At 35.7% G+C, this 26,498-nt stretch overlaps 2 protein-coding genes across 3 annotated transcripts; one reads left to right on the plus strand and one right to left on the minus strand.

Annotated features, from left to right (window-relative positions):
* Positions 1-14: 14 nt before the first annotated feature.
* LOC118262983 (putative RNA polymerase II subunit B1 CTD phosphatase RPAP2) lies at positions 15-2,074 on the minus strand. The gene has a single exon (XM_035574704.2). It carries the CDS (start codon positions 1,874-1,876, stop codon positions 38-40), a length of 1,839 nt encoding a protein of 612 aa, XP_035430597.2. The 5' UTR covers positions 1,877-2,074; the 3' UTR covers positions 15-37.
* Positions 2,075-2,315: 241 nt separating this feature from the next.
* On the plus strand, positions 2,316-26,459 carry LOC118262296 (uncharacterized). 2 transcript variants are annotated; one of them, XM_050697394.1, is made up of 7 exons: positions 2,316-2,686; positions 10,482-10,638; positions 11,921-12,006; positions 16,433-16,513; positions 16,824-16,951; positions 17,429-17,524; positions 24,795-26,459. In XM_050697394.1, exons 2-7 carry the CDS (start codon positions 10,501-10,503, stop codon positions 25,295-25,297), a joined length of 1,032 nt encoding a protein of 343 aa, XP_050553351.1. In that variant the 5' UTR covers positions 2,316-2,686; positions 10,482-10,500; the 3' UTR covers positions 25,298-26,459. The 2 variants fall into 2 exon arrangements, with proteins under 2 accessions (XP_050553351.1, XP_050553350.1); XM_050697393.1 differs by lacking the exon at positions 2,316-2,686 and adding an exon at positions 7,561-7,695.
* The last annotated feature ends 39 nt before the right edge of the window (positions 26,460-26,498 follow it).

The raw sequence follows: 26,498 nt of genomic DNA on the forward strand, positions 1-26,498 counted from the left end.
AGTAAAACAACAAGTATCATAAATTAAGTATCAACATTTATTCTATAGTCAATTGTGTATCACTCGTATCTAATAGCCTATCTACATCAGTAAGCCAACATATAAGTCTATCTAAGTAACCACCATCTTGTTTATAACTAAGCAATAACAACTGCATGTGCTGGTATGCAGTCGGCTGCTCCAACAAATGCTCCAGTCTCTTATCCCGAAGAGACAAAAGCTTTATAAATATAATGGCTATCAGTGTCCACTGTATAGGCTTGAACATTATGTTATTTGCCTTCAAATTAAAAGTATTCACTAACAAACGAATATCAGAACTTATAGAAAGACTGAGTAGACCAAGAGACCGGAGGATGTCAGGCAATGCTTTGTTCAAATGTTGACAAACTATTCTTCTGCGCAAAGCATTCTGTGAATTCTTGTCTACTAAAGGCAAGTTTGTTGTGTTTTCGTCATCTACTGCTTCTGAAGACTGGATGGGTTCCTCAGCCACTGGTTCTGGCACTTCCAACTCTCCAGAGAAGAAAGCTTTCACTTTTAATTGCATTTTCTTACTCTCTTCCTGCAGCATTGTGTAATCTGGCAGAGGCTTGGTCTCTCTCTTCAGAGTCTGGTTATCAAACTTCCTATCTTCCAACTCCAGCATGTTGAGCTTCTTACATAGTGCTTGGTATTGGTCATAAACATTAGAATTGTAGAATATTCCTTTAGCATAGTTATTCAGATATTCCCTTATACAATCTCCTTTATCTGCAACCATTTCTCTAACTTTTTCTTCTCCAAATAACAGCAGGAGAGTGTCCAGTGTGAACCATTCACCCAAACATTTTTCAACTTCAATAGTTAGTGCTGTTACTAAAGGTTGCTTTTTCTGTGGCACCTTCTTACTGGGTTTGTTTTCCTTTTCTATTGCAGTAGTAACAGGAGTTGTTAATATTGGGTCAATTTTTCTTTCAGGTTTTTCTATAATTTCACCAACAATGTTTAATGGATTTGTTTTAGGTTTAACAATTTTCTTAGTAGGTTTCTCTTCTTCAATTTTAGATGTATTATTGTTAACTTTTTCTTCTGCTTGTGTAGGAGGTTTGTTTTCTTTTATCTCTTCAGAATTTGCATTAACATTTGAAGTGTTAGATGTATCCTTGTTGTCATCACCATTTAGGTCAATATTTTCAATTCCTTCATTTATGGAAGCAATAGCTTTGATTACATCACTCTGATAGTTACTGTCATGGCCGTCCAGCTGCTTCTGTGTACTTGTTTCTTCATTGTTCTGTTCATCAGTTGAAGGAGCCATTTCATTTAGACTTGCATTAGTGAAATCATTGATTGAAGTGAATGATTTCTTGTCAGAGATTTTGACTCTTTCAATTAGTGTTACATCCACTTCCTCTCCCATAGAACCCACTGCATCTACCTTCAAGAGGTGGAATGTTGGAATAATCTCATACTCCCTGAACCACAGTGGGCTGGTCAACATCTGTTTCTTGACATGCATAGCAGCATTGTAACATGAGTTGCTGCAAAAGTTCTTCCTGGCTGTGATATCATACACCTTGTTAGTTTTCAATGATATCCTGTACTTCTGTTTGGGTATATCTTTCTTGGACAATGTCTTTGGGCAAATTGGATAGCCACACAACTGGATAATTGATCGTTCTTCAAAGATATCTTCGAAATGAGCCTGGTTAATGTCTGGCAGGCATTGCAGCAAGTACGCTTCCGTAACACTCTGTTCTAAGAGGCTCTCGACAATCTGTTGTGCTCTTGCATTGCACTCACGTTTCTTCAGAATAGCCTGACGTATTTGTTCCTTACTCATCTCCTCAATTTTTGTTGGTCTCTTCTTCGGTTTCTGGTGGCCGACTTCCATGATTTTTGTTTGAATTGGATATCCTTTTGAAAACGATTTACTGCAAATTGTTATTATTTAGATGAAATTACATAAGTTGAAATAAGTTTTGAATCGTCAATATCGAAATTATCTTGGAAAAAACACAATAAACAATAAGAACAGCAAGAACTCGTCATAACATGTTATAGTTATTTGTCATTGTCACTTGTCATTGTGACACTTGACAGTACCAAATTATAACTGGTTTCGTTTAGTTTCAATCGTAGTTTAATTGAGGATTTTATTATTGTATCAAAATAACCACATTGAATAAGTATTTAATTTTTTTTTAATAAGGGTCTTATTTTTTATTGGCGAAATTAGACAAAATATAATAAAGTAGGTATGGCTAGTAATCGTCGCAAATATTGACAGTTACTACAAAAATATCAGATGGCACTTGACAGCAGTTGACAATGTTGACATTTCGACAGTCTTGAAATAATTTTGGTATTTTGCTGAATGTAGTTGACGATTTAATTTGTGTGCAAAATTATGCGGATATAAATTCACTTGTAATGTACGTTCACTTGATTAAACATTTAAGAATATAAATTGACTGTAACATTTGGAACAAATCATTTCTAAGAGAATATCAGTGTAACGTTTTAAAAAGAGTGGTTAAATTTTATCAGGTGTTTGTTATAATTATTTACTTTCTAATTTATCAATAAAATGTGTGATAACGATGGACGTTCCGTGTGATATCTTGGATACAGTTGGTAAACAAATTCATGGATCGTGGGGACTTGAAGAGTCCTAGATAGAAATACATTCTCTTCCATAAAGGTGAGTACAATGTTACTTAATAAAAATGGGAACAGCCTTCATACTAATAATATTTCGAAATTGGTTTATGTAATATTTATAAAGGCATTAATTTGATAATTAGAGAAAACTTGTGAATAGCTCTTTAGGTTACATTTATCATTTTAGATTGGTGAGAAAGAAAGATAGTAGATTAATTTGTAGCCCTTATTAATTAACCACGTTCATTTGCTTTCATTGAATTCGAAAAAGAAGACCGACAATTTAATTTATCTTGAATTAAACACTTAAAGGTAGAAGTTATGATAATTTAATTTCATGCCTGTATAACTCACTCTTTTCATCAGTGTATTCATTAGAAATCTATTTTCTATATCTTATCTTTGCATCTATGTTTGATCAGTCTTTCGGGTCCTAAGACCAAATCTAATAAGACCATCTATTTACATAAAATTTCTTGTAGTTCATTAAGTACTTAACTGTGATTGGAAACATTACAATGACTCTGCTTATACACAAGTACATAGAGTACACTATAATAATAATACAATTATCAGTTATCGTAAACAATTGTAAAAGTATGTTATCTGTCGATATCTTAACAAGCTTAATTTACTAATGATATTTAATGAAGATATGGCCATAAATTCTAAAATATTTATATATATTCTAGGTGATTAATGTTCAATACTGTAATATGCTACATGCTTTACACCTTTCTTTCAATGTCTTGTCTCAAAATGTTCTTGAGTAACGATAATTTGTTTTGAGCATATTATATCAAAACTATGCAAGTCAAAAGAACTTTATAAGTGACTTTTTAACATTTGTAATACATAACTTCATGAGTTAAGTCATGTTAACATATTAACTGCCACATAGGCCGCTGCTGACCTACCACATGATTTGCCTTCCCCTTTTGTCATACCATCCACTTAAAGCTAAAGGAAGATTTACTTCTTACCACCTAGTTCTCAGTTATGAACTTTTTATATTGTGATATAAAATCACCTGCAAGTTTAACACTGTACAATTGTACATGAAGCTGATAAGAATAACATAGTTACCTAGTTATTAGAAAATAAATTAGTTTACATACTAGGTACCTAGGTACTTAATCATTGTTCAATTTATAATGAAGTGTTCAGCTTGCTTATTAAGTGTTATTTTCATTTACTGATAAAACTAATGTAAGTGCTGTCGTAGAAAGGTAATCAAATCATACAAGTATTGTTTAATGTCCTGTATAAGTGTGTGTGTGAAATTTGTACATACACAGACAATTACAATTTTATTGGTAGCACCAATACTGACTATTGGCTTAAAACAATTACTTTGGTGGATTGTTCTCGGGTTAGAATACCAAGTAAGTTTTTAATACTGTAGTTCGGTATTTGAAACTTGCTATATATATATATTTTATGGTATAAGCCAGTAAATGAGCAACAGATACCCGAAACACAACCATTTCACGCCCATTCGCCATGCCGAAGCATGGCTCTCGGACACTTAAAAAGTCCCACAGTTAAACTAGTTTGGCTTTTCTACTATCTGTTTTGAAACATTCAGTAGAAGCATGGAATCTTAAATGAAAAAAGTACTACTTAATGGATACATTTTACTCTTCTTTCTGTGAGCAAGATATAATCCTATGGGCATCGCACAATTCAGACTCTAGTTCTGTAATCTGCTTACCCCACCCCTAAAAGACTTCATGTTGTTTAGTATAATAACACCATTATATTCGTCCTTCGGATATACCGAAATAACTTTCAACCAATTTACATATTTTTTAATTTATACATTTTCATACGTCATTGTAGCTCACACCTGTAGGAAAATATTATCTTCTGTAATTCAGCTTATTTCGACAAACACAGCTTCAGCTAAGTAAATACTTAAATTGAACACTTGTAACACGTATGAAGACAAATACTATCAAGGTTTCGGGAAAATTGAATAAATACGCAGGTACGTAACTTGTGTATTACCTACCCACAATACCTACACCTACCCACAGGTAGGGGAAGGTGGGGGAATTGGGAACATTAAACTTAAAAGGCAAAAAAAGCAGTATTTTATCTTAAAAAAGCAATCAACTTTTATTAAAACTTAAACATTATTTATCTGTCTGCTTGTAACGGAAAAAATATTTTAATTAGAAAAGGTACACATAATCACACACGTAACCTTTGCTGGTCTCTATGGAAGTGCATTGCACATGTGCCTAAAGCTTTATCATGGCCATGTGAATCTGATATTTGAACTGGTGGTGTCTGGTTCAGTCTGACTGCATCAACGTCTCGCCTCATCTAAAAAAAATTGTATTGTAATAAAAATATAAAAACAAATTGTAAATAGGAACATTCCCAATTACCCGCCACCCACCGTTCCTAATTACCCGCAGTCGACAATTTGAATAAAAATGGTCGCGACCTTCGCTAGCGTTTTAAGTGAATCCCATAACACGTACAATTTTAAAACGGATTATCCATGAAATAAACTTACGAAATATGGTGTCATAGTACTCAAAAATATGACATTTGCATCTAATAATGTATGATAACACAAAATTTATAATAAAAATGCAATAAAAACATTTTGACTCACCGTGTCAAGATGCGTGCATCCTCCAGCTCCCACTGTCGCTTGCGCACTTAGGTGTGGGAGAAGCATACCTCGAATAGCCGCGAGACGGGATACGGGGAGGGGAAGTGGGACTTATCAACGTGTTCCCAATTACCCGCCGTTCTCCATTACCCTACCTTCCCCTAACTGCTTCGTTCTTTAATTTAATTCCATACCGCATTACGAAGTACAAAAATCATTGAGCAGACGGATCACCTGATGGTAAGCGATTAGCGCCGCCCATGGACATTGGACACCCGCAACACCAGAGGAGTAACAGGTGCATTGCCAGCCTTTTAAAAAGGAATACGCTCTTTTCTTGAAGGTTTGAAGGTCGTATCGGTTCGAAAATACTTACTGACGACAGCTCATTCCATAGTTTTGTTGTGCGAGGCAGAAAGTTTCGAGAGAAACACACATTAAGATATGAATAAATTAAACCACTGTGTCTGAAATCAGACGCAAGTCTGAAAAGTACCAGGGTCGTAGGTACTTTGCCAAGATAGCTCGAGTGGCCTCATAAAGAACCTTTGCAGAATCGGTCCTCAGTCCGAGAACAAGTATCCACGTCATATTTTGGATAAATCCCTGTTTTTACCTGTATCTAAACTTGTTTCTTTAAATGTCAAGACGAAATAAAATACAATATTTACCTTCTTAGTGCATAACCAGTTTGTTTGTGATTTGAGGATATTCAACTTGGGGGTTTCGAGTCGAAATTAGTTCAGCGCAAAGTGTAATAAAAGTTTGAAGTACTTAATTAACTAATGAATAAACTTTTACCTTGACCAAATAACTACAGACTGCTTGATATCTGTCTACCTAGTTTGTAATTGTGTCCGGTGATTGGTGAATAGGTTTGACCCTAATTAGAAGGGGTCTTGGCTTAATATTACTAACGTGACTAACGAGAAACAAAGAGACTAAAGGTACCAGCAAGTACCTACCTTTACGTTAAAAATCAGACTGAATCATTCTAAAATTATTACGACCCCGTGCTTCAGTCATGCTGGCGACCTCTATTCTATAGGATGTCTGTCCTCTGTCATTTTAATAAATTATTACCTTGAATGTGAGAGTGGGTAAACGTTTAATTTCCGTACCTAATCTAATGTACTACAGCAGGCAAATTGTAGGAAGTGTTTTTTTTTTCTGAATCTTTTCTTACTACGTATCGTATGTAAATATTCACTTATACTTCCTATAGGTAGCGATGTCGTAACATTGCGCATTGATCCGTTAAGTAAACAGACGCAGGATACCTATGCCAAACGGCAGCCTTTAAAAAATCTGTTCCTGAGGGATCCTCAACCTTTGGACTCATTTTCCAATAGTAAGAGAAAGTTAATCGAAACTAGTTATAACAAATTTTTTTTGAAGCGGAAAGTTATGCATTGGCTTCTTCCTTGGGTGAGGCGAGAGGGAGTGTCAGACTGTTACTGACTAAAAACCACCCCGTGCCTACTCCTGCTTTTCGAGCCGTAGCCCCGTTAAGTAGTCCCTACTTGATTGTGCAATAGATGCCATTATAATTTGGCGTTACACAAGACAACTAAATGAATGAGTAGTTAGAACAAACGGACCACGCTTAATAGATTATCAAAACATGGTTCGATTCGCCCTATTATTTATATGCACAACTATCATTGAGTCACTCGTACGGCGACCATGATTTGGATATAACTCGTACAATTTCATGACGCTTATGCGTTATTAAATATTAACTTTGTCACAAGACCAGCAGTAAAAAAAAATATCCAGTATACGACGACTTACATGACAACCCAACTTTGCTTTTTATGTCTCAACTAAGATGATATATTATGAGAAATGATAAGTTTTTGGAAGTAGAACAACGATTACACAACTGTTTGAGATAATTGCAACGAAAACTAGGGTAAGGTAACATAAAATATCTTATCACATTAAATAGACCTAGAAAATGGTGTAATTAATTTACCTGTAAATTAATTACTATTACTTATAGAGAACACGTAAAGCCTAAATTACTATCCAAATAAAAAAAAACAATCAATGTAATCAAAAATAGCTGTGTTGTGTGACTCCATACAAAAATGATACAAAACTTCATATTTCATTCATTATAACCCGTAAAATCTCTAACAAGGCCAGAATCATAGTCACACTACAGATGACAGATCGCCTAATCACAATGCGGTTTGGCGAAAAATAATTTCGAGCACACATGTTTTATAATTAACACCATTGTTCGAAGGTGTTTACAATAACAGTAGTTCAACAGTCAGTAGTTATGGCCGCCGGTGACACTTGTAGACTAGCCCTTGTTTAATTAGAGCAGGAATCGGTGGACAGTTATTTTGGTGATTGTGCAATAACAGTGCTGTGACTTTCATCATGATACCTTGATTTCCATTTATGCTGTAAGTTTATTTTTATTTTGAGTGGTTATAAAAAGGGTCAAGAGCTTAAGAGCTATAAGACTAAAAAGTTTTTATGTTGGCCGACAAAAAAAAAACCATAACCTAGCGCCGCGATGTTTCTTTATTTAAAATTTATGAATGTGTTTAGTACAACTACAGATAATATTATATCTAAGATCTGCACTAAAAAATCCAAGTACGTTTACATAATTAAAATTGTAACGGGTATCAATCAAGCGAGAGTTCGATCGATACACACAGTTCATTGACTGGAACTTTGTACATGATTATCGAATTATACGCCGGCCGTAGCTGATAAGGAAATACTCACATTTTCATACATAATGCCCTAGTATTTACTGCGATTGGTTAAAGTATGCGTGATGTTGGAAAACAAACTTCGCCTAAAGTTGAGTTTTCATTGCACTTTTTTATGCTTTTGCTCCTTATGAAAGCAACAATTAAGCGCAATCAGAATATGTGTATATAAAAGAAGACTTTACTTTCTGTTTATTATTATTTATTATCTTTTTTTTTTTTTTTGAGGGGGGAAAATCATCCAATGACTTCTCCCGCCTTGGGCAAGGCGAAAGGAGTGTCAGACTCTTACTGACTAAAAACCACCCCGTTCCTTCTCCTGCTTTTCGACCCGAAGCCCCGGTAAACCCGCTAGGTAGTCCGCAGCTCCGGATCAGATTATTTATTATCTAGGATAATAATTTCAATGGGCAGTGAATGGTGACGTCAGAATATAAAAATTGCTTTGAAAATTGGTCAATCTCATCTCCCCCAGACGTACGTGTCATGGGTGCTTAATGGAAGGAAGCAGTTTTATTTATAGGCGGGAAGACTGATCTGTGATGGCTGATGGCCCAGAGTTTTGGTCCCTGAATGATAGATATGCCTCGTGTACGGAATATCTGCACAATTTTCACAATGGAGAATGTTAACGTTTTTAAACATGTGTGTAACTATGAAGCCCTCGATGTAACGAATTGATCTGTATACTTAGTTTTGTCGTACAATCAAAACTGACCAAATTATATGCATCTAAGGTTTGATGGCTTGTATTTCTCATACAAAATTAACGTTGTACTGTGACGTCATAGTACAACGTCTCATATATTTTATTTTTTAATACTTATAACTAAGTAGTAGGTTATCACTTAATAATGTTTTAAAGCTATTTAAATATAAGAATGTGTAGGTATTTTTTTAATTTACGTAATATTAACATTCTCCATTATGACTTAATTAATTAGGTATTTTGAGTTACAGTTTCGATTGTGTTCTAGATAGAAGACTAAACATGTTATTGAAAATATGTATAAACTAATCCTTTCCAGGTTTAATATCAATTATATCAACAAAAATGTTAATCACGGATTTATTGATTAACATTTTGATAAATTAATAATAAATCCGCAAACACAATAAACAAAAGAAATGGATTATGCCTCTGAACGATTATGATTATGAGGTAACACCGCATCCTCCCATTTTAAGTCCAACTCCAAGGGCATTGTTCAAAACAATACTGTTTTCGCACTTGTAACTTTCGCTGTTGTGTGAAAAGTTGGTGTTATCGTAATGCACTCTACATAGCCTTAAATTGGACTCCCTAGTCCCTAGATTCTCTTACCTTACAAGTTTTGGGTAGCAGGAGTCTATAATTGTGTGGCCTCTTTCCGAAAAGTGATGGCTCCTCTCTGTCCCCTTACAAATCAAGTGATCGTGACTGGCGGGTCACGGCGTATCAAATTTTCTATCCGTTCTTATCCGTGTGCAAACTTTGATTGCCTTTTTCTACCTGAGTGCCCAGAACTTAGCCATCGTGTATTATAATTAGTTGCAACTTAAATGATTAACATCCACGCTGCCCTTTAAATTAAATACGACAACTTTTCACTTTCACCTGCTCAGCCGCATTCTCGCGAATGTAAATCGCTTTATGTCACTCACGCGCAGCAACTTACACAAGCGGTTTTTAAAACTTTGATTATTTAATTCTATCAAAGACAAACTGACAAACTCAAGCCATAAAGCTATTGTGTACATGTAACAATCATCAATTGATATTCTGAGTACAGTGTATTTGATTTTTCACATTTACAGTCTTTAAGTAACTTCTACACGCCAGATGAATTTTAAAGCGAAACTTGTGTATTTATCAGGGTTTTATAGGACGAGGACTGGGTAACAGGGGCGGATCAACCTAAGGGCTTTTTGGGTTCGATACATTCTGAAATGTTCACTTGTAGGTATTACCGATAACTAATAATGCACATTACAGACTGCTATCCCCTGGGATTAAGGCGGAGAAAACATTGTATGATTTTTCCCTAAAAGAATCTCCTGGTATTGTCGCGTAATTTTGTGTTAATTTATTCTCTACTCGTGTAATCTATGTAACTACTGTAACAGCTTGAGAATTTCTTCGCTTTGTTACAGTGAAGGGATTGGCCATGGCCGTTTTATTGTAGGCACTTTGAAACAATGCGGGCATGGACTTAACTGGGACGAATTAGTTAGTTATGGAACAACTATTTTCCAGCAGATTAGCAATATTGTTATGTAAATAATTTGTTTGAGTGTGATTAATAGTATAGGATGTTATCCTTTTTTATTTAAGGTTTGGTACATAAAAGTCATAGTAGCTCATACACACAGTCATCGCCCTTTAACAAAGAACAATTTATAGTTACTTGAACTTTAAGGATATTTTTTGCATTTGCCATGAGTCAGGCTTTGATACATAGTACATATTTGGCCTGATATTCCCTCAGGTCCTGTGGAGCCGGCAGGATGATGCACATGTGGCTATGGTTCGGCTACGACCTCGGGGAGTTCATGTTCTCCGGGCTGAACATATCCTCGCGCTGGTCCTTCGCCATCACCTGGATAGTACTGTTCTTCGTGGCACTGCTTTTCGAGGGGTCCAAGGTAAGAATACTTAGGTTTCATTAGACAGCAAGCATTTTATGTCCCAGATTTTAATCAATTTGAAATTAGGCTCCATGTATATCCTTTTCTACTTGTTGTCTACCTGTCTCAGACTAGTTAAAAATTATATCTATATCGCCGTTCCAATAGACCCGCTCATACTGCAAGAGAAACTGCCCAAGGCAACAATCGTGACTGGTAACTAGCCGATATTCTTGCACTGATAATGCAAAGGGCATGCTACACGGGCGTCCAATAGCAATGAATGAATATACATAATGAAGTATAAGAACGGGCAATAAACAAAGAATAACTAAGTACTGTAGGTACCTAATTGTCGATAGCATTCGACGACACTCAACAGCCAGCCAAGTCCATAAATAAATACATTATGTGTGCACTCGTCTCGTTTACAAGACAATGTAGTGCTGGTAGCACTTCGGTGTTATCTACACATAATTAATTATACCTACTTACCTAATAAGTTCTTAGGTACTTTATGATGTGGCACATATTTATCTTAAGTTTTAGAAGTAGAGTTTAGAATATTGTCTGTCAAAGTTATTAAACTATCTAATATTACTCAACGTTATTTATTTGAAAGACAGATAGATGTTTCCTAAGTAAAAAGAGGTTTAAGTAAATAGTATTCGCTTCGTTTTCTCGCTAGAAATCAATCCGCTATCTCCCCGAAGCTGGCTCGATGTAGTGCTGTGTGCAAACGTCCTCCGAACTATTTTCTCTTATCTTATATACCGCACGTTTTGCACACGACCCTAAACAAGAAAATAATATAAGTCACTGGCAACCGTGCGCAAAGGAAAACTACCAACCGATTCTTTGATGATTTTGAGCTTTATTTGGATACTTATATAGCATAATATTGAATGATTGTAAAATCAGTCCTTTAATGTTGAAGAGCAATGACCAATTTAATGACATACCTTAGTTACTTAGATAAAACTTTTGCGTTAACTATTCTTACATGTTGCGAAGGCGAGAAGTCTCTAATGACTGCAAACAATACTAATCTTCGAGGCACGTCGACGTTTAACTCAACCTATTTGCGTATTGCACTAATACCAGTTTAGTTAGAAACATAAGCCTTAGGACTTCTAGACAACTAATAAAAAATATGACCCTAAATAAGGTTCGGGCTTCATTACCCCAAAAATTGTATCTGCTACTAGTTTTTCTATCGATAAATGTAAGAAAAAATTTGTAAATATTATGCAAATGTTCTACCTCATGGTTCTTCTTTACAGAAGTGTTTGTATTGCAGGTATATTTGGCGAAGGTGCAGCGTGCAGCCCACAAAAAGCTTTACCCATACAGGTCGGACGAGAGGCGGAACCTCTTGTGTGATAGGTAAGTTAGCTCATTCATAAAACTTGTTTAATGAACATGTTACTCATCTGTGACAAGTTTATTAAGCTGGGAATTTCTTGTGATAATGATTGGAATACCTAAATTCAAGATTCCTAATAGGTATAAGGCAAAGGTTACACATTTTTTTTACACTTTGTCCGATCTGGGAATCGTAAACAGTACCTCGGAGGTGGTGTTGTTAAACTGTTTCAAAAATCATTTTATGTGTATCAATTTTAGCAAGAAAGTGTTAAAGGCGACAGTATGGATTAGTATTGAATTAATAGCTCTGAATGGACTACTTGAACAATGTGCTCCAAATATGCAAAACAAATTCAGTCATTATTAGCGACAGTGTCATTCTCATTGTTTTATAGAAAAAATATAGTTGAATACGCATTGTGCTCTTATCTGAACAGTTTTATATTAAACTGGAGGCAGTATATGTTGTCAACTATGTACCTAGTGTACCCACTCAAATAATAAGTAGTAGAGTTTAGATAGTAAGTGAGTTTTAAATACACAATATTTCTTAAAAGGTAGCAAGTCTCTTACATTTATTGAAACATCCAAAATTTCCAATACTTAATAACTTTCTCGGTTGTGCAAACGCAACTGATAAATACAAGGCCTTGGCTTAGATCCTGGCAATAGGACCAAGACCCAAACGAATAATAAATATGTTGTTTGCAAACTTTAGGGAATTTGAAGTAATAATTAAATTCTCCCACTAAAGAGAGAAACATTTATTTGTGTAACACATATGTAGCATTGTAACATTACACAGATAACAAATGTGACTGCGTTTAGAAAAGCATCAATATTTATTAGCTACATTTTATTTACATTGTGATGTACACAATTGGCGCGGGTAATCAACACTCGCTGTTGTTATCTTGGGCTTGTATTTAATTACCCTATTTACAGCGTGAATAAAATAAATAAATAAATATTAATTTATGAGTATTCAAGCGGTTTTTTGTAAAAATACTTAAAATAGAGATCTTTCTTCTATATTGGGACAAGCCTGCTACATTGTCCCAAATCGCTGCAACTTCTGTAAGCCAGAATCTACAGTAGATACAACCATAAAACAATGGAACCTAAAGTCCGGCGCGTCTCAGGGAATAAGTCTTGGATCCCGACATAAATCATCATCATAATTAGAGGAAATCCAACGATTTCTTCCGCCTTGGGCGAGGCGAGACTTTTACTGACTAAAAACCACCCTGTTGCTTTTCGAGCAGAAGTAGGAAACTTACTACATGTTACTAAACTACTACAAAATCTTGTATTTTTCTTAACCGGATACGATCGTACGTAACCGGCATACCGATTTACCATTAAACGGACATAAATAAATTGTATCTGTAGTGAAAGGCGAAACTGGGACAGAGCCTTGACAATGTGTAACAATTAAATATTTTATCATAAAGTGTTTTCTAATGTAATCGACCTTCGAGCGTGGAGCACACATTAAATTCTTCCCACGTGTGTTAGGGCCCTTGGTCTCGTACGTAAGACGTTCATGAGGACAATATAGCTATGGTTTTCCTTTACAATAAGTAAGACGTCCTTTCGGCGTCAATTATACTTACTTAACGTGATGTGCCGGTAACCCAATTCAGAGGCCCAATTCCCCCCTTTCCAATCTTCCCAATCCCCGATTTCCTGAACAACAACTCTTAAATTCCCAACCCCCAAAAGCCGGCAAAACATTCGTAATGGCTCGTGTTTCAAAAAAAAAACCGTTATTCTTCTAGTGGGTAGACCTCTTCGTAGAGTAGATTCTCCTACTTTTTAGCTTTACTTAGCCTACTTTAAGTATATTAATGTGTCCGTTATGTAATAAAGGGGCGGGAGCTAAACTTACGATCATACTGAAGTATCCCTTTCCAAAAGAGCTAAATTTTGCACTACTCGTCTTCGAATGTGACTATTTTTATTGCTTCAAGGAGACAATATTTAAATATCTAAAGATTCGGAATTATTATAACAATAACAATGCTACGGTAAAAGGAAACGCCGTTATCAGATTGTTAAAAAAAGTTTCAGTTTTCCGTGTACTATATAAGTTACTTTATATGTAAACAAATATGCACCTTATCAGTTACAAAATACAGTGTTAATTCCAAAGTGATGGTTATATATAACTGTAGATGTTATAAGCGACGCATAAGTGAGAGTTGATTGAGCATGACTATCGAGCTATCGTTAATTTGATAATCGCCATAAAAACAATTACTTAATCGTGTTTTCCACGTCGTAAATATACACTAATGTACTTGAAAATTTCTTGGAAATGGCATTATTTTCAATATCTTGCGATATATTTAATGGAGTATAAAAACGGTATAATTTACCTGTAAAAGTATATGGGTTAACTACACGTTTTATTGATCGATAATGTTGTTTCGTAGTCACTAATCAATCAGAAAACTGGATTTTTTCGAAACAAAAATATACGTCACTAATCCTAAACTTTAAAAAAACTTCCTTAGTTCAGTCCCAGTTCAACCTAGAAACATATAATTATTTACAACATTCTCAAAAATTTATTTATTAATTGATGATAAGTCAGACTAGCTAAAGAGAAAAGCGACAATCGTTCGCGTGGAATATCTTAATTCCGGCAAATTTTTGGTTCTAAGTGAACCACATATGACAAATACATGCCCGATACGCTTTCTTATCTCTATGATGGTCATCTTGGACTATTATGCGTCTTATTTCGTCAATCTTCAAATAATGAGCTCGGAGAAGAATTTCGATACACGGCCTCATTCCGTCTTGTAAACAAGGGATATGTAAAAATGGACCGGCGTTAGGTTCTGGTTATTTGCATGCCATGTAGTCATGTAGTATCGAATTGCCAATTTATAACAATTAACCAAGACATCCTACCATTGCCGCACAGTAGTTCGATAGTGCGCTAGACAAACTATCACAATATCCATTATTAGCCCCAAAAAAGTCAGGATACGGTTTTGATTCAAATGTTTGGATGGGTATCATTAATAATCGATATCAAACTGGGCTCTACGTTAAATAGTTTAACCAACAAAAATGGACAGAACCCAACAGATAAACTTATTAAGGATTGACTAGGATCATTGAAAAATTTAGAATATAGAAACAGCAGGATTATGAGTTTAATCGAATACGACTGATAATACACTTTAGTGCTCTATAGAATACTGTACCGCAGCGCTTGGAAACATCGGTACCCAACCGTTGAATGTGAAGGGCGAAACCATAGCGCGATCTATTTCGCATGCCCAACGCCATCTATCGAGGATAAAGACAACTTGGATTATTTATTTAACTCCGTTCGGGCATTTTCAGTACTAAAAGTTTAATTATATCGATAATTTTTTTCAAACCTTTTTACTATTTATTTAATTTTTTCGAAATTAAAACAATAACATGAACCGATAGTCGTGTAACGTATCGGCATAGAATTATCTATACTCCGTTAGAGCATTTTCTTTGCAAACTAAATGTTTTATTAAATTGATATTATTCTTTTTATACTCTACTTATCTAATTAATTAATTTTTTTGAGAATGTTGTAAACAATTTTATGAACCTAGTCGTAGCTAATAAACGACATAGAAGTTATTTCTAAATAGTTTATACGCTTATTTTTATATTTTTGATTTTTGAAATAAATCCAATTTTCTATCGACCAAATTAGTGACACTAAACTAAATTTGATACCAAATTACTTGCTATTTTAAAACGAAATATTTCTGCTATTATTAATTTATAAATGATAACTGATGTATTGGCAACTGATTAAAACTAAAATACTAAAATCCAACCAGTATTTTGTTATTTATTGAATGTTTTTGAAACACATTCGGGAAAATTTTAGCAACCAAAAATGAATATTCGTGAAAACCGCATCCAACTCAAGGATCAGGGCTTTTTGTAGGATTAGTTGTATTATCACCGAACGAGAGGAATACGACGAATTCACAGACACCCAGTACAAACTGACAAATGTTATAAGCGACGCAAAGTGAGAGTTGATTACATTTTTGACTTCGACATCGTTAATAACAATAACGCCATAAAAACTATTACTTAATCGTGTTTTCCACGTCGTCAATATACACTAAGACTTGAACATTTCTTGGATTCATTATTAATATCTCGAGATACATTTCCACAATGGTTAGTATACAATACGGTATAACTTACCTGTAAAACTATATGTTAACTATCAAATTTTTAGTAACGATAAAAGACTTATAAACTTTGTTAGACACCCTTTCTCGATACACATATAGGATACGTCATATCGACAATTCCCACAACGATAGCTCACCCAGTCCGAGTTATGGGACACTAATTAAAATGGAAGGATTATGGTCAGCAAGCAGGCTCGCTATTCGTTTATAGATGTGGTGTTTGGTTGCAGGGAGCAGGGCAGCATGGAGCCGACAACCAGCCGGAACGCCAGCTCCGGGCAGGTCAGCCGATGGGCGTCACTTAGAGTACGGTAAGTTTTCAGGTGTTTCGTAAACAAAACTTATTTTCGCTTTTATAATATTAAGTTGAAATTAGGACGCAAAACTCCTGTGTTCCGTGGCGATATTAAGCAGTCGATTCTGAATTAATGAATCTCAATATCTACATTGTCGACAGTTTAGCGTAGTTACGACTTACGGCTAGTCTGGAAACCAAAAAAGAAACTGTAATAGAAGGCAAATGACAGATGCAAACCAATATAAATAAATCAACTCAACTTTGTTAGTTAGGCACAGGGAGGTTTAAAAACGAATATAACTTAATACTCTGTCTGTTTACAGCGCGTTAGTGAACACGTATCAGTCAGTGGTGTTCCTGGTACATAACGTGGTGGGCTACCTGCTCATGTTGGCGGTGATGGTCTACAATGTGCATCTGCTACTCGCCGTGGTCTTCGGGATGATGCTCGGTATGTTCCTGTGTTTCTTTACCCTAAGTTTTGTTTTAATAAACCATTAAGTAGCAGTTTAGCAGGTTATTTAAGATGTCTATCGTGGTCCATTTGAAGTACATTAAGAGCATGGGTTTATTTTGAACATTGTGAGGTAACTTATTCAAACGTTACCCTACTCTCGGATTTTCTCCCGTGTCTTGGGTGCGTTTACAAACATACAAGTTCACATACACATGACATCCAGACCCGAAACAATAATTTGTGGATCACACAAAGAGTTGCTCCGTTCTCCGTCAAGTGTATGTAATAGGGGTGAACCTCGACCTAGTTATGCCGATTATCTTCATTATAGACAATCTTGAAATCTAACAGCTCACACAACCTAAACTTTAGATACTTTTCAAAGCCATATCTTTACGACCAATCCTTGATACCTTATCATTTGCCTTGTTTACATTTAGCCAATTCTGACTATAACTCCCTCATGTCCAGGCTACTTCCTGTTCGGCACGAAGTTGACGCGGCTGCAGATGCAGTGCTTCAGCAGAAAGCGGGTGGTCATCTGCACGCCGGAGTGCGACGACACAGGTGAGCACAATAACATCTAGACACACGGCAGTGTGTCCGCCAAGTTCGAGCAAAAAAACCGACACACCGGCCGTGGGTTATATTACACGAACCATTTCGGGCCAAGTTCGACCCACCTATAACTCAAAATCTATTTTATCTACGCATATGAAATTTCTAGTATCTATCGAGATCTACTTACTTATCTAAAATACAAAATTTCATTAATGTACCTATTGTAGATCTTGAGATATTGACGTCAGAAAATCGCTATTTTTACTATACACTCACTGACTGACTCACTCACTCACTCATCAAAAACCTAGACCACTTCCAATAGTCGTATTGACTTGAAATTTGGCATGGAGGTAGGTCTTTAGGTCAAGGTAAAGGAAAAAATCTGAAAATGGCCAAGTGTGAGTCGGTTTTAAAAATAATGAAGGTGTAAATTCATACCCCTAAGGAACTAAAACAAAAAAAATATCTATATCTTCCAATGGTCGTACCGACCTAAAATTCGTTACGAAGGTTTGTATTTAGTCAAAGTAAAGTAAAATAAGAAAAAAAGAAAATAAACCTTACAAAAATAAATGAAATCCCACCCAAAACATAAATGTGCCAAGTTCGATAATATTGGAATGCTTCGCCTATAAAAGAAGTGAGATCTAAATAAGTACCAAGTTCCATACACAGACCTCAGTTAAAAATGATATAACTTGGCAAGTTTTAATAGAAAATTATATACTTGACTCATTGCGTTAAGTAGGTTTATAACAAAGTGTGTGAAAACTTGCCAACTTGTTATATCATTTTTAACTGAGGTCTGTGTATGGAACTTGGTACTTATTTAGATCTCACTTCTTTTATAGGCGAAGCATTCCAATATTATCGAACTTGGCATCCTTTCACATTTATGTTTTGGGTGGGATATACGTCACTTTATTACATTCCTTTGTCCGTCTGTGCTTTCGTGTGCTTCATAGCTGTGTTATGTTTTGTCAGTTAGAAATAATATTCATGGGTTCTGTACTTATAAGCTGATTTCTATTTTTTATGACATTTAGCGCCTGTTTCACTACCTTCATATAAGAGCCTGATAAACTTATGTGACAGATAATGCATACAAATTACGTTCTTAATTCAAAGACATCTGATACATAGCGGCTAAGCAGAAATTGTGAAACAAATCCTTATGGTAGATTTTTTTATCAACAGATAATTTCTGAGAGTTTTTGGTATAGAAGAATTGTTATTTCAAAGTTATTTCTCCGATAAAATTTAACTGGCTTTGGAAAAATCGGCCCTTTGTGGTTTTGGGTATCTAACATAAATTATAATAAAAATTATACTAATCTTTTTATGAGTGCTGTCAATTAATCAATCAAGATTAGTATTAACTGTTTTACAAAAACTCTAGCTATTGCTTCGTTTTCCTAGCGGTACTGAGGTCGAGGCCCAATTGAATAAGGAAAAGTATTGTTCGGTTTTTAAACTATAACCAATCACAGTACAAAGTAGTGAGCGGGTTATTTATAGCAATAAGGAAATTGTCTCCAACTTGGGACTAAATTAGTTGCCTACCATTCACTGTCGAATAGGAAAAACCGGTGTGATTGGAGCCTTTATTATATAACACTTTTTAACAGGCTGACAACGTTGTAGCAAGCAATTGTAGTACATATTCTATTAGGAAGGCCTATGTCCAGCAGTGGACGGAAATTGGGCTGAATGATTAAAAGTGAACTTATCATAGGTCAATTACTGCGGACTACCTAGCGGATTTACCGGGGCTTCGGCTCCAGCATGGAGAAAGAACGTGTTGGTTTTTTGTCAGTGAGTCTGACACTCCCTCTCGCTTCGCCCAATGCGGGAGATATCATTGGATTATTCCCCCCCATCAAAAAAGTCAATTAATTGGCCCACGTTGGCGACGCCTCCTACTTGCGTTCAAGTTGCATTAAAAAGAGCTTTGTTTATATTACAGACAGACATAATTATTATATTACAGTTAGCGATCAAAGCATCCATCGTGTCAATAGTTTGCTATCAATACATAGTGGGCGTTGTATAATGACATAATAATCGTCGTGACTAATACAATTAAATGTTATTAGAGGGTCGCACGGCACGAGTTGTTTTACTAACAATTTCTCTATATCTTCACAATACACTGTTTACGCTAAGTAGCAGTTAGTGGTCGTAGTACGTGTTTTGTACTGGGCCGCACAATTATTTCTGCCTTACTAACATTCGTTCTGCCTTTGTTAGGGGCTTAATGGGGTTTACAGGTAACTTTATTTTTAAAAAGGCTCTGATTGCAAAGATATAATAGCGACAGTGCAGAATAAATGTAGATTTTTATCGAATAAGCCGATAAACCATCGTCTAATAGGGAAAGGAGAATGGCAGGGTTGTATGGGAGTTTCGTACAGCAAAAAATTTTCGTGTTCCCGAATGTTTTTGGGTTTAATTGGTAGTAAACATGATTGGAAAGCCCTATAAAAATTCTCAGATTTTTAGAAGCTGGGAGATAAGAGATATAACCAGTTTTATGTTTGAGGTTAGGTTTGTCTATGGTCAATGGAAATATTCTGTAAATATGGATATTTTACAAGATTTTCATATTATTTATAAGGTAGAAAATACATATAGTAGGTATGGGCTAGTAGAGAAGCTTGTTGTTAATAATATCAATCGCCAAGGTTAAGCAACCCTTGCCGACTTTTTTGTGTGGATGGGTGACCATCATAGCAAGTCTCCTTCGTGTTTCGGAAGGAGAAAAAGTAGGAAGATAAGAAATGACTTATGGAACATTTATCTTATAATAAAGTAAGCTACTATCATCATTGTCTAGAGTTTGTTTCGCGTTGGCGTTGTATTTCGTTGAGTGAGTGAGGTTCCCGGAGGCGCAATTACCCCTTCCCTAACAACCCTTAAATTCCGAACCCCCAAAAGGCCGGCAATGCACTTCTAACGCCTCTGGTGTACATGGGCGGCGGCGATTGCTTACCATCAGATGATCCGTCTGCTCGTTTACCAACTTATTGCATAAAAAAGGTACTTACCTAGTATAACTCCGAAACCCGACTAATTGTAGTACTTTAGTAAGTTTATTCAGTTTGAGAATATTTATCTATAGAAGGGTGTCTCATTACTATTGAGAGGTGGTCCCAACATTACCCTTTGTTCTTTATCACGTGTAAGCACTAAGGACATAAACATTGTTTAAGTGAAAAAGAATGTAGGAAGTTGATAAATTGACATGAGAATTTACCCATTCAGTAGGGTGCTTAAGGAGTGACCTATGTCCAGCAGCGGTCTACAATAGTTTGATAATGATTAAGTGCTGATGGAGTTTTGAGCGTAGGTAAATAAAACAACTTAGTTTTTGTAGGAATTTCATTTACTTTATTTTCTTATAATTACTTGATTGGTTCTTAATATTACTTCATCCAAGAAAGGGGCAGGTCGGCTCATACTCTCATGGCAAGCATAACTCAAATACCAAAGAATGCTCATAACATGTGAGCAGCATCCCACTGTTCTTAAACCTACAATACAATTACAGCAATCACTTTTGATTGTGTCCCAGCTATTCATATTTGTTTCTGCAACTATGAAAACAAAATAAGTTCTAGGAGAAGAGTGGCAGGACTTTATTTTAGCTTGAAGCAACATAGACCATCTGGAACATAGAAGCTCAAATTGCATACTTGGCCCCAGCAAACTTCACAAACTTCATTCATGGAAGGTGTCTGTAAATAAATAACATTCATGTAATTCAAAATTAAGCATTTAGATATGATAGATATAAATTGCACAAAACATGACCAGGCTAGAGAATAAATCTTGACACACAAGGATTGGTTTTTACTGAAGACCTTTCCAAAAATACTAAATATATTTATTGTTCACTGGAGTAGAGAATGGAAAGACCCTTTTGTTGTTAGTAGAGCCAACATCATTAGTGTCTTACATTTAGCAACATAAAATTGTAATTGCTCTTTGCATTGCGTTTTTAGAAGCTAATTACTATAAATATGTTATTTCATACTATTATATACCTGCTGGTGTTCCAACAAACAAGCAGTGTTGTTGGGAGTAAGACTTTGACCACATGCAGCACACATCAGTTCAGAATTATCACTTTTCTGCTGATTAGGTTGAACGGATTGAATATCTTCATTTAGTGAAGTATCCTTAGTTCTCACTCTTAACCAACACCGCACACAAGCTTTATCTTCAGGATGAAGCTAAAATAAATAATATAAATAAAGAAAAGCTTTCATTTAAACATACATGCTATTAGTGGAAAATATTTACATTGTTTTATTTCTTAGTTTATTTCAAATAAATAAAATACCGAATTGATAAAAGTTATAATACATGTTATTTATACCTGTCGTGGTTAGAACCAAGTAGCAATTGTGTACGCCGTTCTTTGTTCTTCTTCAATCAAAATTCTGCATTGTTGCATTCTTAGTATGGGTTGTCCACATACAACACAAACACTGATGGCCTATGTGTCTTCTCGGCATATTATCAGAAGAACATGAATGACTAGCTAGCTGCCAGCATTCATGGTAAACATGGTCATCTGGTGTAATCTAGAAATAATTAAATGATTTTGAGTATGGCTCACCATTAATCAAAATAATAGGTACTAATAAATTATAACAGTGTTATGCAAACCAAGTAAGGCAAGTAAATAATACATGTTACCGATTACTTATGTGTTTATTTAGTGTGATATCACACGTAAAAGTTATTGAAGTTCGTAACTATGGCCCATTCGTGCACACAATGTTATGTGGAAACTACTTACATCTCTAAGATATGTCCACAGACGAATAGTGTTGACGATATCTTCACCGTCATTGGATAAAGCGTGTCTTCTTCTTCGGGACAAGCGAACATTGCAATTGATGCATTGCAAACTCGTCATTTTCAATAAAACACGTACACACAACACAAATAATAAAGCGTCCTTTCGCGAAAGTAGTATCAACAGATAGAGAACGGAGAAGCAGTTGCTCAACTCAACGTAAAAATGGCCAGATAATTGCTAAATTTTTTAGATGAAGTTACAAACTACAATCCAAAACAAAACAACGGCGAAAAACAGACTTTGACAGATTAGGGATTTTACAAACCTGTCAATAAATAATTGCCATAACAAAAAAAAATATTGATGGCAAAAATAATTCCTATAAATATAAAGATTCTATGCATATATATGCATTAATTATATATTCTAAAGTATAACCTGTAATTGGTTAATTATATTTACTGTTATTTCTATTTCAAAATATTTATTTATCATTTCGTGCTTTCTGATATTTTATTAATGGCAACTAACTAAACATGTCTTCTACGTTTTGTTTCATTATATTACGTTTCGTTACTAAAATCTTTTAATTGATATATTTGCTAAACCCCAGCTTCTAAAAATATTATTTTTACAGAAAAATGAATGGTTTAGTTGCCTCAATAAGTGGTACAAATTTTATCAGGGAACACCAAAAAAAGTATGCTGTACGAATTCTGCCATTCTCCTTTAAAAAAAAAATGTCTTGAAGCCATGAGTCAAATATTTATGTCAGGTAGAATCTAAACGAAGCTGCGGACTACCTAGCGGGTTTACCGGGGCTCCGACTCAAAAAGCAGGAGTAGGAACGGGGTGGTTTTTAGTCAGTAAGAGTCTGATACTCCCTCTCGCCTCACCCGGAGAAGTCAGCGGATTATTTTCCCCACTTAAAAAAAATAGTCGAATCTAAAATAAGACTGAATACATCCAGTTAACCAACAGCACCTCTTTAACGCTAACGTGAGTAAAAGTAGCTACATACCTACTAACATATCCCTCCCTAACCCTTCCCCCCCCAAGATCGGTGCAACACGGAGAAATGTAGCTGGGACGTGTGCGAGGGCAAACTGTGCAAGAAGATGGACGCCGTCGAGCTGCAGCAGACCGACCACACGCTCTCCCCCGACGAGTTCCAAAGACCTAGGCACTAATGTAATGTGCACTTCTGTGTTACGTAGTTTGAACTAGACGCCTCTAGAATTATGTTTAATTAATGGCTTACTCACGTAATTGTTTCGAGATAACTAGACTAGTTTCGAGCCACGCCAAGGGCCCATATTCATGAGTAGTATTGTGGAATATTATTAGAACGTTTTAGTTTCGTTTTCAAACTGCGACCAGCCAGCAGTGAGACTGGCAGCAGCAACCTCATTTTGTTTTTTAAGAGGAAGGTCTTAGTTCATCTCTGGACATTTATTTCCAGCAGATTACCTATTATGAATAGATTGTATTGGTAACGAAGTTGGTAGTTAGAGTGCTTTCGTAATGTTGGCTGCAAGTGTTGGTAGAGAACTGAATTATAAGTCTCAGAGATGTGTGCAGATGTAGTATAATTATTATTTACTTTGGTTTTGTAGTGACTGCCACCATTATGGAGATCATTCTCCATTAGAGCCTTATTTTAGTTTTTTCTATGTGTGTTGGTGTGTTTTAGTTTTTTTTTTTGATCTTAACTTCCACGTTTTTTATATTGAAGTATCGTAGAAGGTTCCTACTGAATTATTTGCGTTTACTACAAATATGTCAAGCTTTACTTGTTTGTTTAGCAAAGATATTTTTGTAGTCCTGACTTAGCACTGCTTTTTACTTTAAACTTTGCATTTGATACTCATTTTTGAAGAATGATCTTCTGAGCGACATTTACGTTGCGACACTTATGTAAATACAGAACATGACTCTGTAGTTTTAATACAAGTTAAATATCTTGTATTGAAATACTTACACTAACTAACTGTCCAAGGTTACTTAAGTTGACACAGTTGTAGTAACTAAAATATATACTTCTGTTTGTCAAGACTGGCTTCCACCCCAATTTGAATTGTATTTTCATAAAACATTTGATCAGTTGTGTAAATTATGTTTTCAATAGCAACTGTAATGGTAGAATAATATTAATTATCTACTTATTTACCTAATATTATAATTTATAATGGAACTGTCTTATGCAAATCTTAGTTAAACACAGGAAAATCCTTACGTCTTTTGTCATGTAAACTATGGCTATTAAGTACTTGCATTTTATTTTCATTTCTTAATTGTTATTTTACACGTGTTTTCAATGTTTAAATGTAAAAATGTGTTTCGTTTTTAGATACAGCTTTAATTGAAATAAAAACTTGTTTGACCTCGCTATAAACTCGCTGCGAACCATTTTCTATTATAAATCATTAGACAATTTACTCACCTACGTATTTTCCCCCGCAGCTGAGAACACAACTCCGCCTCTATTGGACTCCTCGATGAGTTCAGAGTCCGACTTCTTCATCTGCCAGACTCGCACCTGCATCCAGCCCTCACATTACTTCCCCGCTTCCTCACAAGAGGGCAGCACCAGCGAGCAGAACGCCACCTGCTTCTACGGCGCGAAGAAATGTCCCTCGAAGGTAGCTAGAGCTAAGAAAATTCAGGCTTCCACATCACACTGCCATCACGAGAGTGAGAAAGAAGATAGTCCTAGTGTAGAAGATGTCCAGCTACTCCGCACTGAGCGGCAAGGCTGCTGTAAGAAGAAGCAAGAGCCGCCACCTGAGGAGAAGTGTTGTAAGAAGGAGACGACGGTGATAGTCCACGAGCCCAGCCAGGGCTGCTGCAAGGACGAGAGTCCGGAGGAGCCGCGCCAGGACGCGCGCGAGAAGAGCCCGCAGATCACGTGCTGCCACAACGCCAAGTCCGCGCCCAGCGACAGCCAGGAACAGATCATCAAGTGAGTGACAGACACGAGACACGAGTGAAGTGACACGAGGCTCATGTATACGCGTCGCACTGTTGTGGGTGTTTGTGCGCGCGTTTGTTGCGCCTGTAGTGTGCTCGTTCATTGTTTTATATGTTTTTTATTATTTTGTTAAAGAAATTAAGTCTTCCAGTGAAAGCTTAATGTTGTTAGAGCGACACAAACGTGCCCACAGTATTCTGTGATACCTTCCTACTATTCTTGATGTCTGACTGTTAGAGTTAAGATTCCGACTATGCAACACATCCAAAACAGTGGGACGTCGTATTAGTTTATAAAGAATCGGTTAATAATGACAAGTAACGTTTAGTATTTTTATTTGTACAGGAATTAAATATATTTTGTTAGATGTAGATTTATAAGTTTTTGTATCGGCATATCACTATTTTATATTTATAAAGACTTGTGTGAGGACTAAAAGTTGTCTAGCAAAGTGTACCTGTTCTGCACATCGCATTGATACTTGCATTGGTGTGAATCTTGCATAATTGTACAGTGAAGAATAGATGCGATCAAAAAACATTTTTTTTTCTATAACGAATATTGTAATGGCTATATGCCACTAGTCACTGACGATTGCATGAAAAGTAAATCAAATAGAAAGTACTGATGATAATAGAGCCACCTCTGATTTATGCACTGCAATAAAAGAAATAAGTGTGCATGATATCTGGACAGAGTTGCAGAATGTTGATGAAATCGATTACTTTTTAAAAGACACGCGGCTCTAGTTGTCCATAGTAGGTACTTGTGAAATGTTTTATTTAAACCTTTGTAGACTCTTTTATATTATTTTTAAATACGATATACATGTTTATGTTACGCGGAATGTGTTGGAAATGTTCAAATGTATTGTTACAAACCATTTTCCTGGGGTGCGAATTTCAGTATGCAGACTGAAATTCGCCTTAGAAAAGTTTATGAAGACATGAAGACGTTACATTAGCCAGGAAAGGGTTTGATGTTGACTGTATGTAATTTATACTTTATACGTAATTGTGTTCCTGGCGACAATATTAGTGAATATAGAGAAGGAAGTGCCTTACGATGAGTTGCGTTGTGCCAAATTTTGTTTTGTTGAACGAAGCACCTGTTTGTAATGTATTGTTGTTGGCTAATATAGACGAATTATTTTACTGTGTACATGTTTCATTGTGCCTCTATTTAGGTGAGTGCGG

Source organism: Spodoptera frugiperda, chromosome 12 (genome assembly GCF_023101765.2).
Source record: "Spodoptera frugiperda isolate SF20-4 chromosome 12, AGI-APGP_CSIRO_Sfru_2.0, whole genome shotgun sequence".
NCBI classification, from domain to species: domain Eukaryota; kingdom Metazoa; phylum Arthropoda; class Insecta; order Lepidoptera; family Noctuidae; genus Spodoptera; species Spodoptera frugiperda.

What these genes read in the sequence shown, in the direction of transcription:
- LOC118262983 (XM_035574704.2), bottom strand. Translation starts at nt 1,876, where the DNA reads ATGGAAGTCGGCCACCAGAAACCGAAGAAGAGACCAACAAAAATTGAG.
- LOC118262296 (XM_050697393.1), top strand. An exon ending in CGGAACCTCTTGTGTGATAG is followed by an intron (nt 12,007 to 16,432) that starts GTAAGTTAGCTC and finishes GTTTGGTTGCAG; the next exon opens with GGAGCAGGGCAGCATGGAGC. An exon ending in GGTCTTCGGGATGATGCTCG is followed by an intron (nt 16,952 to 17,428) that starts GTATGTTCCTGT and finishes CCTCATGTCCAG; the next exon opens with GCTACTTCCTGTTCGGCACG.